The sequence below is a fragment of the Somniosus microcephalus genome, chromosome 5 (genome assembly GCF_052327205.1).
Source record: "Somniosus microcephalus isolate GS21.2 chromosome 5, FLI_Smic_1.0, whole genome shotgun sequence".
NCBI classification, from domain to species: Eukaryota; Metazoa; Chordata; class Chondrichthyes; order Squaliformes; family Somniosidae; genus Somniosus; species Somniosus microcephalus.
Window position 1 is genome coordinate 65,476,574 of NC_140991.1, and position 17,270 is coordinate 65,493,843.

General features: G+C 45.9%; 1 protein-coding gene across 3 annotated transcripts in view; it reads right to left on the minus strand.

The window, feature by feature from the left end:
• LOC147117082 (ATP-dependent zinc metalloprotease YME1L1-like) overlaps positions 1 to 17,270 on the minus strand; it is a 77,099-nt gene that overhangs the window by 43,035 nt on the left and 16,794 nt on the right. The window contains exon 1 of one of the 3 annotated variants that reach the window (XM_085987706.1): positions 3,564 to 3,827. The exons of 1 other annotated variant lie outside the window; for it this stretch is intronic. In XM_085987706.1, coding sequence (XP_085843832.1) covers positions 3,564 to 3,593 — 30 coding nt within the window. In that variant the 5' untranslated portion in view covers positions 3,594 to 3,827. Of the gene's footprint in view, positions 1 to 3,563; positions 3,848 to 17,270 lie in introns of those variants that run through there. One more of the 3 variants, XM_085987707.1, reaches the window with a different exon arrangement.

Consider the following 17,270-nt stretch of genomic DNA (forward strand, 5'->3'; position numbering starts at 1 on the left):
TCCAGCGTCTGCATATGCGCAGTTAAACGCGGAAATCCAGAAGTTGCTGTCAGTGATTTCCTGCTCCTCCACAGGACGAGCTGTTGGAAGACCCCGCAGACAGCAATCAGCACAGAATAAGTGATTTGACATGAACTTCCCCTTTTACGCTGCAATATCACCGTTAAAAACCCCTGAAAAAATTAAGCCTTGTTCACTGAGGTGTAACAGGGTTTTTAAACGGCATACTAAGTCATAATTACTGCTGAATAACCTTTCTGGCCCTGAAAAATTAATTTTATATTTTTGGAATGTCAAATTCTTCTATTATATTAAAATTCCATGGTTTTTGAATATAATGGAAAAAAATGTTAGACGTTTGCTTATGATATTTTAGCTTCTACCTTAATCCCATGTGTATGTCCCAATTTTTATTTCGCACTCTAAAATTTATAAAAAGTGAATTATAATTTGTGCATTTTACTTCCTGGCTTTCTGTCTGTGGGAACTCTTCAATGTGATTGGCTGCTTAGCCTGCTTGATGACAGCACTGTTGCTGGACGCTGGAGATTCCCTAGATTTGGCGGCAGAATCAAATTAACTCCTGGAATGGTAAAATCAACACCACAGGGATCGCTAGATCTTTGTGGGCAGCTTTCTTGGATGTCAGCGGCGAGCACCGTCACTTTATCGCTTAAAGTAATAAATATTAGTACAGGAAAAGTACTGGAGAAATTAATGGGACTAAAAGCTGACAAATCCCCTGGACCCGATGGCCTATATCCTAGGGTTTTAAAAGAAGTGGCTGCACATGATAGTGGATGCATTGATTTTGATCTTCCAGCAGCCAATTTGCACACAGCAAGCTCCCACAAATAGCAATGTGATAACAAACAGATTATTTGGTCATTATGTTGATTGAGGGATAAATGTTAGTCAGGAAACCGGGGATAACTCCCCTACTCTTCTTCGAAATAGTGCCATGGAATCTTTTACGTCCACCCGAGAGCGCAGACGGGGCCTCGGTTTAACGTCTCATCCGAAAGACGGCACCTCTGACAGTGCAGCACTCCCTCAGCAATGCACTGGAGTGTCAGCCGAGATTTTTGTGCTCAAGTCTCTGGAGTGGGACTTAAGTTTTATTAGAGTTTTTTGAGGGTGTAACTTGCAGGGTAGATAAAGAGCAACCAGTGGATGTAGTATATTTGGATTTTCAGAAAGTATAAGGTGCCACACAAGAGGTTGTTACATAAAATTAGGGCTCATGGGATTGGGGGGTAATAGATAAATATGGATTGATAGGTTAAAATACATTAAACAGAGAGTAGGAATAAATGGGTCTTTTCAGGATGACAGGGTGTAACTAGTGGAGGGCTGCAAGGATCAGTGCTTGGACCTTAGCCATTTACAATTTACATGATTAGGCAGAGTCAACATGGTTTATGAAAGGGAAATTGTACTTGACAAATTTATTCAGAGTTTTTTGAAGATGTAACTAGCAGGGTAGATAAAGTGGAACCAGTGGATGTGGTATATTTGGATTTCCAAAAGGCATTCGATAAGGTGCCACATGAAAGGTTATTACACAAAGTTAGTAGGGCTCATAGGGTTGGGGGTAATATAGTGGCAAGCATAGAGGATTGGTTAAGACAGAAGGGATAAACGGATCTTTTTCAGGATGGCAGGCTGCAACTAGTGAGGTGCCGCAATGATCAGTGCTGGGGCCTCAGCGATTTACAATCTATATTAATGACCTTGATGAAGGGACTGAGTGTAATGTATCCAAGTTTGCTGATGATACAAAGCTAGGTGGGACAGTAAGCTGTGAGAACACAGAGACTGCAGAGGAATATAGATAGACTAAGTGAGTGGACAGTAAGGTTGCAGATGGAGTATAATGTAGGGAAATATGATGTTATTCACTTTGGTAGGAAGAATAGAAAAACAGAATCTTTTTTAAATGGTGAGAAACTTTCAAATGTTGGTGCTGAGAGAAATTTGGGTGTCCTCGTGCAAGAAACACAAAGTTATCATGCAGATACAGCAAGCAATAAGGAAGGCAAATGGTATGTTGGCCTTTATTGCAAGGGGGTTGGAGTAGAAGAGTAAGGAAATCTTGCCACAATTGTACAGGGCCTGTTGGGATTCAGAGGGATTTGGGTGTCCTTGTACACAAATCACAAAGTTAACATGCAGGTACAGCAAGCAATTAGGAAGGCAAATAGTATGTTAGACTTTTTTGCAAGTGGGTTGAAGTATATAATATAAGAGTAAGGAAGTCGTGCTGCAATTATATAGGGCTTTGGTGAGACCACACCTGGAGTACTATGTACAGTTTTGGTCTCCTTACCTAAGCAAAATTTTGAAGAAATCCCTAACCAGGCATGAACAAAAAAAGGGAAAACAAAAAAAACTTTTAAAAAATTCTAACAAACTAAACATTGAGACAGAGGCTAAGTAAAACTAAATTTCTACTGAACACCATGATTAAGACAAACACAAATTCCAGTAACAAGATTAAATGGAAACTAAAGTTGTACTAAAGCCCGTATCCTAACTCGCCACGGTCACCCATCACCCCTGTACCCAGCAATGCTTCGACTTTAAAATTCTCATCCTTGTTTTCAAATCCCTCCATGGCCTCGCCCCACCTTATCTCTGTCTTCTCCTCCAGCCCCATAACGCCCCCCTCCCCGAGATATCTGCGCTCCTCTAATTCTGCCCTCTTGAACATCCCTGATTATAATCGTTCAACCATTGGTGCCCGTGCCTTCTGTTACCTAGGCCCTAAGCTCTGGAATTCCCTGCCTAAACTTCTCCATCCTCCTTTAAGAAGCTCCTTAATGCCTACCTCTTTGACCAAGCTTTTGGTCTCTGGTCCTAATTTTTCCTTATGTGGTTCGGTGTCAAATTATTTGTCTTTTAATACTCCTGTGAAGTGCCTTGGGACGTTTTACTAGTTAAAAAGGAGCTATATAAATACAAGTTGTTGTTGTGATGCAAGAGCAGTTATTGACACGGCTGACAATGGCATTTCCCCGATGGACGTCTTGTTTTAATAGAAAAAGCTTCTCTGTCCTCTCTCACATCTGACATGATTCTCTGACTATATAAGCTGTGTCTTTATGCATTTCTCCACTTCACCTGAAGAAGGAGCAGCGCTCCGAAAGCTTGTGATTTCAAATAAAGCTGTTGGACTATAACCTGGTGTTGTGTGACTTCTTACATCTCTCTCACTTCCAGTTAACCACCAGTTCACGATCACCACGATCCATGTAGACACAAATAGGGCTACGAACGAGGTACACACAAAGTGGATAAGGGGAGGGGGGGAAGAGAAGAGATGGACGTGATCCGGGCCATTTGGTGAGACAAGATACTGGTATGTCAATAAAAAGACATTGCATCGATTTATAACTAAACAGACAGCACTTTGGCTTCGATCATTGGCTGCAACGATGTCCGAGCGACTCCCTTGGTTTTCCGCCGGGGCCCCGGCTCCACATCCACAACATGTCTGCCTTTCGGAGCCTGTCAGGCCATCGCGCACTCACCCGCCTTCGGCCGGCTCCTCCAGTCCTTACCTGCGGCTGAAAGGTGGAGAGGGAAAACATTTCAAGGCCTGGCTTGAAGCTGTGAACCGAGCACCAGTGTAAAGTCGGGAGCTCCGCTCTGTCCGCGCCGGGACGACCAACTCCCGTCCCACCAAGCAACCGCTGACTGTTGTGAAAATGGCTTCCTCTCTGTGACGTCGCCCCACGTCTCCGTCCGTCAGGAGCTACTGCCTCCGGGTCACGTTTGTCACCGCCATGATCCGTGTGTAGTAGCGCATGCCCAGTCAACCTTAAACACACTGACCCAACAACAGTCACTCCTTCCGCCACCATAGAAACATAGAAGAATAGGAGCAGGAGTAGGCCATTCGGCACCTCGAGCCTGCTCTGCCATTCAACGAGATCATGGCTGATCATCCAAATTCAGTACCCTGTCCCTGCCTTCTCCCCATATCCCTTGATCCCTTTAGCCTTAAGAAATATATCTAACTCCTTCTTCAATAAATTATATGAAATAGCAACAGAAAATGCTGGAAAAACTCAGCAGGCCAGGGTAGCATCCGTGGAGAGAGAAACAGAGTTAACATTTCAGGTCGATGACCTTTCGTCAGAACTGGAAAAAAGCAGGAAATGGAAAGCAGGTTTAGGGGCTGGGAAAAGGGGGAGGGGATGAAAGAACAAAAGCGAAGGTCAGTGATAGGATAGAAAGCAGGAAAGATTAAGAGACATTCAAGGCGAGAGGAGGTGGTAATGGGACAGGTTAAGGAACAAAGGATGGCTCTAGATGGGGTGTGAATTGCGCTGGCAGAGTGAAGGACAGCTGCCATGTGGGAGGGAAGAAGAAAAAAAAAGGCCAAACAATAATTGTGGAAAGAAAGAAAATATATATATGTGATAGGGGCCGGGGTTAGACTTGGTCCTAAACCCACAAAAAGCCCCTCATTTTTAACTGCACAGTACAATGTAGACTTGCTCTTTGTTTCTAGCTCATTTCTTTCAACAACGTGTATGTGTCCATTCACTAGTTTGTTACTTGTATCATTTTCTATACTGGGAAAGCTTATTTGTTTGCACTGCATTTGTATTTGTATTTTTAAAGAAATCTGGGCATGTTCACTGAAAGGATTGTGCTCTGTGGGACAGAGAAAAGTTTTAAGTTTGTGTGCATACTACAAAAATATAAAAGGAAATAATTTGATTCTTTCATGTTGAGTCATGACATTTTTACATAATTTATTAAATTCAACCTTAGAGGAGACTTCACAGTACACCATCAAGAAATAAGCACTACAGAGAAAGTATGATAGGCTTTGAAGCCTTCCACAGATAACGTCCGGCACTCACCATCAGAATTCGTACATAAATGCCATTTTGAAAAATGAAGGTGTATCAATATTCCCATTTTGGGAAAGGAGCACAATACCAGCCTTCCAGTACCATTCTTCCCTGTCTACATTTCCACTCGGCACTATTCTCCATTTGGTGCCTTTTGGGAGAGTGTCAGTAAATCTGACTGCAAAGTGCAAACTCTTAAAAACATGGGTCTCTACTGCCATTAAAATGAGGTAAGTCAGGAAATTTACGCAGCTAAATGGCAGACTTGAGTGCATCTGGTGCACAACTGGTTTAGCCATCCATCACCAGATCTGACTGGACTATATCAGGCACTATTGGCCTCATGCTTCTCTGCCAAACCCACCTACGACTCCAGAATCATCCTGGCTTTCCGATCCGAAGCCCTTGAAAGTGCTGTTGCCCCCACCCCCGCCAAATCCATGCCCATCTTTCCCACTCCTTGTTTGACTCTCTCAAATCAAGTTTATGTCCCTGCCAAAGCACTGAAACAGCTCTAAAGTCACAAATGACTTCCTCTGTGACTGACCATAGTGCATTGTCCCTTCTTGTTTTTCTTGACCTCTCGAACCTTCTGTGGTGTATGTGCCTTTAAGAGCCCCAGGTGTGCGTAATGCCGGTAATTGCCACTTGGGCTATATAAGCCTGTATATTGTGTATATCCTTTAGAAACCCCCCCACCCCACCCCCCCACACACACACCCACACACCCCCCCACACCCCCCCACACCCCCACCCCCACACACCCCCCCCCACCCCCACCCCCACACACCCCCCCCCACCCCCACCCCCACACACCCCCCCCCACCCCCACCCCCACACACCCCCCCCCACCCCCACACACACACCCCCACCCCCCCCCCCACACACACCCCCCCCCCACCCCCACCCCCCCACACACACACCCCCCCCACCCCCCCACACACACACCCACCCCCCCCACCCCCCCACACACACACCCCCCCCACCCCCCCACACACACACCCCCCCCACCCCCCCACACACACACCCCCCCCACACACACACCCCCCCACCCCCCCACACACACCCCCCCCACCCCCCCCCACACACACCCCCACCCCCCCCACACAATTCACAATTCAAATCGATTTATTGGCATGATAAGTTACATCTTATGTTGCCAAAGCATCAAAATACATTTATGGTTGAGCACATAAACGCAGTTCTATTCATACAGTGTATAAACAGGTATATCCCTGAGTGTATAAATATGCATTCGCATTGTTTATATATATTCATTTCTTAGTTTACTGGTTGTCCCTCTGTTCATGGCACCACCCCCCCCACACACCACACCCCCCCCCCCACACACCCACCCCACACACACCCCCCCACCCCCCCACACACAACCCCCCCACACACGCCCCCACATCCCCCCCCACACCCACCACCCACACATCCACCACCCCCCCACACACCCCCCCCCACACAATACAATACAAATCGCTTTATTGGCATGATAAGGTACATCTTATGTTGCCAAAGCATCAAAATACATTTATGGTTGAACACATAAACGCGGTTCCATTCATACAGTGTATAAACAGGTATATCCCTGAGTTTATAAATATACATTCGCCTTGTTTATATATACTCTTGTCTTAGTTTACTGGTTGTCCCTCTGTTCATGGCAAGCTGTAACATAGTGTGCCGCCAGTGTTACACAGCTTCTCTCCTCCCCCAGTAGGAATGGGAGTTTTTGGTTGTCAGTCAGATTTCTGAATTCAGGGCATATTTGTGAGAATTTTTGGTAGAAATTCTCTCTGATGCCCTGATATTTTCCACAGGCTGTGAGGAAGTGCATCTCTGTCTCAACTACTCCCTGACTGCAGTGAGAGCATATCCTGTCTTCTCTTGGCAGCCTGGTCTGCCTGTGTCTGCCTTTTTCGATCGCTAGGCTATGTTCGCTAAGTCTGTACCTTGTCAAGGTTCTTCTCAGTTTGTTATCCTTTACCATGGTCAGGTAATCAGCTATGTTGTATTGTCTGTTTAGGGCCAAGTAGCAATTGAGTTTGCTTTGGGTTTTTGTTGTTTCTGCCCAATATGACAGATATTTTTCCTTTTGCTTAGCGACGATTGTGTTGGGTCGAATTCTTTGTGTTACCCTGTCACTGTCCTGGGACTGGTTATTGTTAGTATTGTTATTAGTTACTTTATTGAGTCCCAGGACTAGTTGACTGAGGGTATTCTTCTTTATGGTCAGCTCTTGGCATTTCAGGGCGTCGTAGTGATAGCATTGGGGGTTGCTCATTTGTAGGTGGTTCCAAAATTTGGTGGCTCTTTTTTGGATAGTGATTATTAATGGGTATTGGCCTAGTTCCGCCCTGCATGCGTTGTTTACTGTTTTCCTTTGAGTCCAGAGGATACTTTTACAGAATTCCGCATGTAGGATCTCAATTGGGTGTTTGTCCCATTTTGCAAAATCTTGTTGTGTTAGTGGTCCCCAGACCTCACTGCCATAGAGTGCAATTGGTTCAATTACTGATTTGAAAATTTTGAGCCAAATGCTAATTGGGATTTCTATTTGGATTGATTTTTTGATGGCATAGAAAGCCCTTCTTGCTTTCTCTTTCAGTTCATTCACAGCCAGTTTGAAGTTTCCCGTAGAACTGATTTTTAAGCCCAAGTATGTGTAGTGAGTGGTTTGTTCAATTTTGGTTGTTCCTACTGTGAAATTTATTGTGGGTCCATGTTGTTTGGATCTTTGCTGGAACACAAGGACTTTGGTTTTTTGGGGATTTATTGTCAGGGCCCAAGTCTGGCAGTACGACTCCAGCAGGTCCAGGTTCTGCTGTAGACCCTCCTTAGTTGGTGACAGCAGAACCAGGTCGTCGGCATAGAGGAGGAATTTAACCTTGGATTCATATAGGGTGAGGCCGGGTGCTGTAGATTGTTCAAGTAGTTTTGCCAATCCATTAATGTAAATATTAAAGAGTGTCGGTGAGATTGGCGAGCCCTGCGTCACCCCCCGCCCCTGTGGGAAGTATTTTGTTTGTTTGTCTCCAATTTTAACTGCACATTTATTGTTTGTATACATTGATTTAATTACATCATATGTTTTCCCTCCTACCCCGCTTTCGATAAGTTTCAGGAATAAACCGTCATGCCAGATGGAGTCGAAAGCCTTCTGGAAATCTACAAAGCATGCGTAGATTTTGCTTTTGTTATGGTGAACGTGTTTGTCAATTAGGGTCTGTAGGGTGAAGATATGATCGGATGTTCTATAGTTTGGCAGGAATCCAATTTGGCTTTTACTCAAGACATTGTGCTCTTCAAGGAAGTTTATAAGTCTTTTGTTTATGATGCTACAGAATACCTTCCCCAGGTTACTGTTTACACAGATGCCTCGATAGTTGTTTGGGTCGATTTTGTCCCCACTTTTGTATATGGGTGTTATGAGTCCTTTGTTCCAGATGTCAGGGAAATAACCGACACTCAGAACCAAGTTGAAGAGTTTTAGGATAGCCAGTTTCAGTTTGTCGTCTGCGTGTTTAATCATCTCGTTTAGTATGCCGTCTGTCCCACAAGCTTTTCCTGGTCGCAGGTCCTTGAGTTTTTCAAGTAGTTCTTTTTCTGTTATTATGGCGTCTAGCGGGTTTTGGTTATCTTTTATGGCCATTTCAAGCTTTTCCAGTTTTTTGCGTATTTGGTGTTGCTCTGGTCTTAGTGTGTTTTTCTGGTATAATTTTTCAAAGTGGTTTACCCATGTGTCCCCATTTTGAATGGACAAATCGTCGTGTTGTTTTTTGTGTAGTGTTTTCAAGTTGTCCCAGAAACAATTCGACTCAATGGATTCCTCCATGGAGCTGAGTGTATTCTTAATAAATTGCTCTTTTTTGGTCCACCCACACACACCCCCACCCACACCCCCACCCCCCACACCACCCCACACACCACACCACACCACCACCCCACACCACACCACCCCCCTCACCCCACCCCACCCCCCAGACTTTGCTTAGTAAATACCTATGAACCAACTCCTGTCATCAGTGTCTTTATCAAAACACGGACACTACGGAAACGGACTTACTGGCAATTCAGCAGCACCTCAAGGACATCGATTCCTCCGGCGTCCAGAAGACTCAAGGACGTGAGAGAAGCTGTGGTTTCACCAGCTGGCCAAGCTGGTGGCAGGTACTGCGCTAATCCTTCCTGGGCGTCAGGCTGGGGCTCCAGCGGCGGGCTCTACAGCTGAGACAGGCAGCGAAATCGGAGGCAAGCAATAACGGACTGGGAGGGAGCACTCGGGAGATGGCCGGCGCGGCAAGCAGATCAGCGTTCAGACCTCCGGCGGGAACGAGTCTCCAACAGTAAATTTAAAAAAAAATAAAGAGAACGGGAACCGCAGTAAACAGTGTTGTTATCGGCAGCAGCGGCGGGAAAGCGCAGGAAGCGCCATATCTTGCTACAGAAAAGAGAAAAAAAAAAGGGCGGGAAGCGCCATATCTTTTCTGAAATGCCTAAGTCTGGCAATATTGATGCTTTTGATAGCGAAACAGAGCCTAATTTTGGCAATATTGATGTTTTTGATAACAAGATAGAGGATTGGACCACATATGTGGAAAGAGTGGAGGTATATTGCACCGCAAATGGAATAGAAGATGAAAAAAAAGCTTCAGTGCTTCTGGATCTAATGGGCGCAAAGACATACAAGCTGTTACGAAACTTAATCACTCCAGCCGAACCGATGGACAAGAATTTTGAGGAGATTGCTGATACTCTACACTGCCAATTCGAGGCAGGACTGGCAGATTCTCTGCGAGACAAATTCATCTGCGATCCCCTAAGTGTAGAAACACAAAAAAAGGTATCTTCTGAAAAAGATTTAACACTGGACAAAGCTTTCAGTGCAATAGGAGCTGCAAAGATACAGCAAAGGCCACAGGACTTCGGCACCCATGAAATGACACGGGGTTTCGAGAGATGTTATCGCTGCGGCAGATCCACCCATGACCAGAGGGACTGCTGGTTCAAGGAAAAAACATGCGGGCGATGCGGAAAGATGGGACACATTCCACGTGTGTGCCGATCTGAAAATAAAAAATCCACTAACGGGAAAAGAATCAATAAGGAAAAGCACAGAAAGGTACAAATGATGACGGACAGTAGCTCCGAAGACCAGAAGAGCGATAGCGACTCTGGGAACAAGAGACTAAGCTCTCTCAAATTACATAATGTAATTGCCAAAGAAGATTACCAGACCATTTGGGTTACCCTCACAATAGCAGGGTCCCCAGTTAAAATGGAGCTAGATACAGGATCAGCTCTGACCGTCATAAATCGACGGGATTACGAGCGGCTATTTCCGCATATACCTTTAAAAGATACATCCATTATCTTGAAAACATATACGGGGCAGAAAGTATACCCCAAAGGAAAAATAAGGGTGCCTGTTGTATACAACGGCAAGGAAATACAGAAGTTGTATTTATATGTTCTACAAGATGGTGGTCCACCGCTGTTGGGACGTGAATGGATCAGAAAAATACGTTTAGACTGGCACTCCATTCAGGCACTGACGGTGACCAGTAAGGAAAAAAATGATGATGACGTCATACCTGAACGATTGAAAGACATCTTGGCCAACGCCAAGGAAGTATTTCGAGAGAAACTAGGAACCTTGAAAGGCATCACCGCTTCAATAAAAGTAGAAGATGCAGCAATTCCCAAGTTTTTTAAGGCAAGACCGGTGCCATACGCAATTCGTCCAGCAGTCGAGGCAGAGCTGGAGAATTTGGAAAAGGCAGGCGTATTATCTAAAATAGATTGGAGCGAGTGGGCAACACCCATCGTCCCAGTCATGAAGAAAGCATTGAAGGGTGATGGATCTGAAGAACAGAGAAAAATTCGCATCTGTGGAGACTTCAAGGTGACTGTAAACCCGGTCCTTCACACGGTACAGTATCCTCTTCCAAGGATAGAAGATATTTTCGCCTCACTATCCGGAGGGAAACGTTTCACCAAAATTGACTTAGCACAGGCATATCTACAGATGGAGGTTGAAGAGGCCTCTAAAAAATATCTCACGATAAATACACACAAAGGTCTGTGCCAGTACAATCGACTAGTTTTCGGAGTAGCATCAGCTCCAGCTATCTGGCAAAGAGCTATAGAGCAAGTCCTCCAAGGGATTCCGGGGACTCAATGCTACCTAGACGACATCCTTGTAACAGGAGAAAATGACAACGAGCACCTTGCCAATTTAGAGCAGGTGCTCACTAGGCTGAGAGAACGGGGCCTACGAGCAAATCGCCCCAAGTGCGAATTTTTCCGAAATCAAATATCATATTGTGGCCACATAATAAATAAGGAAGGGTTGCATAAGTCACCTGAAAAAATTGAGGCGGTCATAAAAGCCCCAGCGCCTGAAAATGTTTCACAATTAAGGTCGTTCCTGGGATTTATAAGTTCGGTAAAAATTTATGATAGTAATTTATCAACTCTTCTACACCCTCTTAATGAACTGCTACAAACAGGAGTAATTTGGAAATGGAACGAAGACTGCAAAAATGCCTTCCGTAAATGCAAAGACTTAATCACATCCAAAGAAGTTTTGGCTCATTACAACCCATCACTGTCAATCAGACTGGCGTGCGATGCATCCCCTTACGGCATAGGAGCAGTATTATCGCATAAATTCCCTGATGGCTCGGAACGGCCGATAGCTTTTGCGTCACGCTCATTGAACTCAGCTGAGCGTAACTATGCCCAAATCGACAGGGAAGCACTCAGCCTGGTATGGGGAGTAAAGAAATTCAACCATTACCTACACGGACAAAAATTTACCTTGTTGACTGACCATCAACCCCTCATCTCCATATTCAACCCTAAAAAGGGTGTTCCCATTATGACAGCACAAAGGTTACAGCGGTGGTCCCTTTTTCTAGGGGCACACCAATACAACATAGAATACAAAGGGTCAAAACAGCATGGGAATGCTGACGGTTTATCGTGCCTACCGTTGCCAACGATAGAAGAGGCACCTACAGTAGACCCAGTAGAGATATTCCACTCTACCATAGTGGAATGTCTACCAGTGACAAATTCTGCCATTGAAAGGGAGACAAGAAATGACCCGACTCTCTCACGGGTCTACGATTTAACAGTGAAGGGATGGCCAGCACATGGCGAACCACTGTTGCCAGCATTCTCTCAAAGAAGAGAACAGCTGTCAGTGTGCCGAGGAACCTTGATGTGTGGATCCAGAGTGGTGATTCCACCCAAACTCCAGGATAAAGTGCTAAAGGAGCTTCACGAGGGACATCTGGGTGGAGTGAAAATGAAGAACCTAGCCAGGGCGTTTGTATGGTGGCCAGGTATCGATGGAGACATCGAAGAAATGACCAAGAGCTGACTAGGATGCCAGAAGGTCCAAAACGCTCCACCACAAGCCCCTCTACATCCATGGGAGTGGCCCTCATCTCCCTGGCAAAGGGTGCACATCGACTTTGCTGGTCCATTTATGGACTCAATGTTCTTAATCGCGGTTGATGCACACTCCAAGTGGCCGGAGGTAATAAAGATGTCCTCCACCACCACGGAAAAAACCATCACAGTATTAAGGACCATATTTGCCAGGAATGGGCTGCCGGAACAGATATGTTCTGATAATGGACCGCAATTTGTGTCCGAAGAATTCAGAAAGTTCTTAAAAAACAATGGGGTAAAGCACTAAAAGTCCGCCCCATACCATCCCGCCACCAATGGATTGGCTGAAAGGTTTGTCCAGACCTTCAAGAAGGCCATAAAGGCCATGGGTAATGAAGACATAAAACTTCAGCACAAGGTGGATAACTTCTTATTTGCATACAGGAATGCAACACATATGGTTACCAACCAAACTCCCACCATGATGTTCTTCAATAGAAACCTAAGATGCCGGCTGGATTTGGTCAAGCCCAACATCCGAAGGGACGTGGAGAACCGGCAGTTTCAAGGCATGAATGAAAGGCCAACTAGGGCCTTCCAGATAGGCCAACAGGTTTCGTACCGAGAAATGGCAGCCTGGAACTATCTGCACACGACTAGGACCACTGATGTATACCGTGGACATCGGAGAAAGCATAATAAGGCGCCATGCTGACCAAATCATAAAGTCATCCGAAAAGGGACAACCTACACCACCACTCTATACATCTAACGATGAAGTAGAGATACCCATATCTACCTCCGATCCGGTGGTACTGGAACCCGATGAACCCGACACTGGCATTCAAGCCGAATCAGCCTTGCCAGGAGAACCTACTACACCACCAGAAACTACTACACCCCCGAGGCGTTATCCGGACCGAGTCAGGAAGCCTCCTGAGAGACTAACTTATAATTAATTAATTACAGCAATGTATATTATTTTGCATATAACATGTAATTAATAATTACTTAAAATATGATGTACTGGTTAGCTAAAAGGGGAGGAATTGTGGTGTATGTGCCTTTAAGAGCCCCAGGTGTGCGTAATGCCGGTAATTGCCACTTGGGCTATATAAGCCTGTGTATTGTGCATATCCTTTAGAAACCCCCCCACACCCTACCCCCCTCCCCCACACCCTACCCCCCTCCCCCACACCCCCCCCTCCCCCACACCCCCCCTCCCCCACACACCCCCCTCCCCCACACACCCCCCTCCCCCACACACCCCCCTCCCCCACACACCCCCCTCCCCCACACACACACCACCCCCACACACACACCACCCCCCACACACCCCCCCCCCCCCCAAGACTTTGCTTAGTAAATACCTGTGAACCAACTCCTGTCTTCAGTGTCTTTATCAACACACGGACACTACACCTTCAACATTGCTGACCACACCATTCTCCTCCAACACCTCTCCCCCATTGACCAGCTCAGTGTGACTGGCCTCGCTTGGTTCCACTCTTAACTATCCAATCATAGCTAGAAAATCTCCAGCAATTACTTCTCTTCCTACCTCTCCACCACTAACTCTGGAGTCCCTAAGGATCTTAGCCCCTTCCTCTTGCTCATCTACATTCAGCCCCTTGGTGACATCTTCTGATGACAGGGCGTCAGCTTCCACATGTATGCTGATGACATGCAGCTCTACCTCTCCACCACTTCTCTCAAACCCCCTTTACCGCCTCTGTGTTGTTAAACTGCTTGTCTGATATCCAGTCTTGGATGAGCTGCAATTTCCTCAAGTTAAATATCAGGAAGACTGAAGCAATCATCTTTGGCCCCCGCCATGAACTCCATACCCTTACCATCAATTCTATTCTCCTTCCCAGCCATTGTCTCAAGTTGAGTTAGCATATTCGAAACTGTGGTGTCGTATCTATCCTCATATCCTCTTCATCACAAAGACCAATACTTCTACCTTCATCGCATTGCCCGCTTCTGCGGCTTCCTCATTTATGCCGATGGCACCTCTCGACTCAACTATTCCAATGCACTCCTGGACAGCTTCCCATCCTCCACCTTCTGTAAACTTCAACTAGTCCAAAACCTTGCTGCCCGTGCCCTATCTCACACCAAGTCTTGCTCATTCATCACCTCCGTCCTTGTTCACCTATATTGGCTCCTGGTCTCCCAATGCCGCTAATTTATCATTCTTATCCTTATGTTTAAAACTCCTTCATATTCTCCTCCAGCCCTACAACTCCTACCCTCCCCAACGCCCTCCACCACGCCCCAGAACTCTCCGCTACTCCAACTCTGGCTTCTTGAGCACCTCCAGCTCCATTCACCCCACCAAAAGCAGCTATGCCTTCCGCCATCTTAACCACATGCTCTGTATTTACCTTCCTAATCCCCTATGCCTCTCCTTAACCCACCTCTTTAACCAAGCTTTTGGTCACCCCTCTCCTAATATCTCCTTTGGCTTGACTTCCATATTTGTCTGATGAACAAACCTCTGTGAAGTGACTTGGGACATTTTTCTACATTAAAGATGCTATATAAATGCAAGTTGTTGTTGTCTCTCCATCCGTGTGTGCACACACGCGCACACAAACTTTCCAGCAGAGGTCATCAGCTAATGATGGGAAGTGAGAATTCTGGCTGATTTTTCCTCTTCCCTAGTCCAGATGCTGTGGCTGAATGTAATACCCCTATCAGCACCCAGCCAAGATCAACTAACTCAACAGACTGGGGATTGAATCTGAGACCTCCCTCTTCCGTATAGCTCAGTTCTGCACTGGCAGTCAATTTTCCCCAACAGCCACTGGGAGGATAATGTATCTCACTTTTAAAAATACACACAGGTCCAGTTATTTAAATGAGTTTCACTCTTGTTGGTAGTAAATTTCCTTCCTTACCTTAAAATTTACAGCTCTGTAAATTTGACTTAACTATTCAAATGATATGTCAGCTTATTGATATATTGTGTTGTTTTAACTTCTATTGGTATTAGTAATATTTGGATTCAATCATCATGATAAAGTGTGTCGTATACATAGGTTCTATTCAGCCAATTTACTTCTTCCTTATTGGTTATTTTCTAATTTAGATGGTCATAAGTCAGATTATTCAAAACTTTTCTGTTCCAGAGGTTGAAGAGAATCTGTTGGGAGAAGAAGTGAATGGGAAGAAATATTCTGTAGAAAGAGGGGATATTGTAGTGTATGTACCTTTAAGAGAGAACTACTTTTACAGCTCCTGTATACTGTAGTACCGGCAGTGACCACACCTGTATATAAGCCTTGAGCATGCCTCTGTACCCCCAGTCTTGAGACTACCCTACTCCAGTAAATACCTGTTGATTGTTAAGTTACAGCATCCATGTGGTTATTGAAAAACATCATACTCTCAGAATCACGGATCTAACAGTGGCGATGAGTGGCGATTCGAATCTACCTGCAACTCTGCATTTCCCTTCGAGGATTCGCTCCGGGAGGGCGGTGGAAGAAAGTCGAGGCCAGAAGCACAGGCGTCAACCACGAGCAACCACCCAATCGTCCAGCAGAGAGTGAACATCGCAGGGGAGGCTGTGGAGAGCCAGGCTTGGCTCCCCAGCCACGACGATCAGCAACAGACTGACGACAGGTTCAGCGCAGACCCTTCCCGGACAGTGGCGGCTGGAGCCGACCGACGGCAGAGAAAAAGCCGAGCAGCGTCGAGGGGGTAAGATAGAGGGTGAAGCGCACAGGGCGCAGCCGGGGGTTGAAAACCGAGCGGCGTTGAGGAAAAACAAAACGGAGAGAGGGTAAAGCAGCAGCCGGGTTCAGGACCGAGCGGCGGAAACGGGAAAGGCGCACAGAAAAAAAACGCACAGAGCACAGCCAGGGCTCAAGGGCTGAACAGTGTCCGTGGGGAGAAGAAGGGAGAGCGCGGGAGACACCATTGAGCCGCGGAGAAGGAAGAGCGCGGGAGACGCCATTTTTAGAAGCTGCAGCGGAGAAGAAGGGCGAGCGCGGGAAGAAGGGAAAGCGCGGGAGACACCATTTTTGGACAGTTAAATCACACCCAGGGATGCCGAAGAGTGGCAGTATCTCTACGTTCGACAATGAAGTCGAAGATTGGGCGACATATGTGGAACGTATTGAGGTGTACTGCAGGGCGAATGAAGTGCCAGGTGCTAGGAAAGCACTGGTTTTGTTAAATTCCATGGGTGCAAAAACTTATGGGTTACTGCGAAACCTAATAACCCCAGAGAAGCCTGTGAACAAGAATTTCGAAAACATAGTAGAAATCCTACAGGACCACTTAAACCCCACACCGCTGCTGATAGCAGAACGATTTAAGTTCCATAAAAGGAACCAACACAAAGACGAAAGCAATGCTGAGTACTTAACGGAACTGCGCAAGCTATCGAAACACTGCCAGTTTGGAGTGGGACTAGCAGATACGTTAAGGGACAAGTTTGTGTGTGGGCTTCAAAGTGAAGGAACCCAGAAACGGCTTCTATCAGAAAAGGATCTTACGCTGGACAAGGCTTTCAGTATGGCAGTATCACACGAAGCAGCCACAAGGGGCGCTGCAGAGATACAATGGAGACCGCAAGAATATGGCACCAATGAAATGTCCTATGGAACAGGGAAGTGTTATCACTGCGGCAGAACAACACACGACCAGAAGGATTGTTGGTTCAAGGACCAAGTGTGCAGACAGTGTGGAAAAGCAGGACACATAGCAAGAGTCTGCAGGTCTGGGAAGAAAACCAACAGCAAGAAATCTCCACAGGAGAAGTACAAAAAGGTACACAAGGTACACAAGGTGATGGACAGTAGTTCAGACGAACAGAAAAGTGACACAGACTCCGGAAGCAGGGAGCTGGGTTGTCTGAAACTACATAAGGTAACCAAAATGGAGGATCACCAGACTATCTGGGTTACACTCAAGATAGACGGAGTCCAAGTGAAAATGGAATTGGACACAGGATCAGCCCTAACAGTCATAAACCAA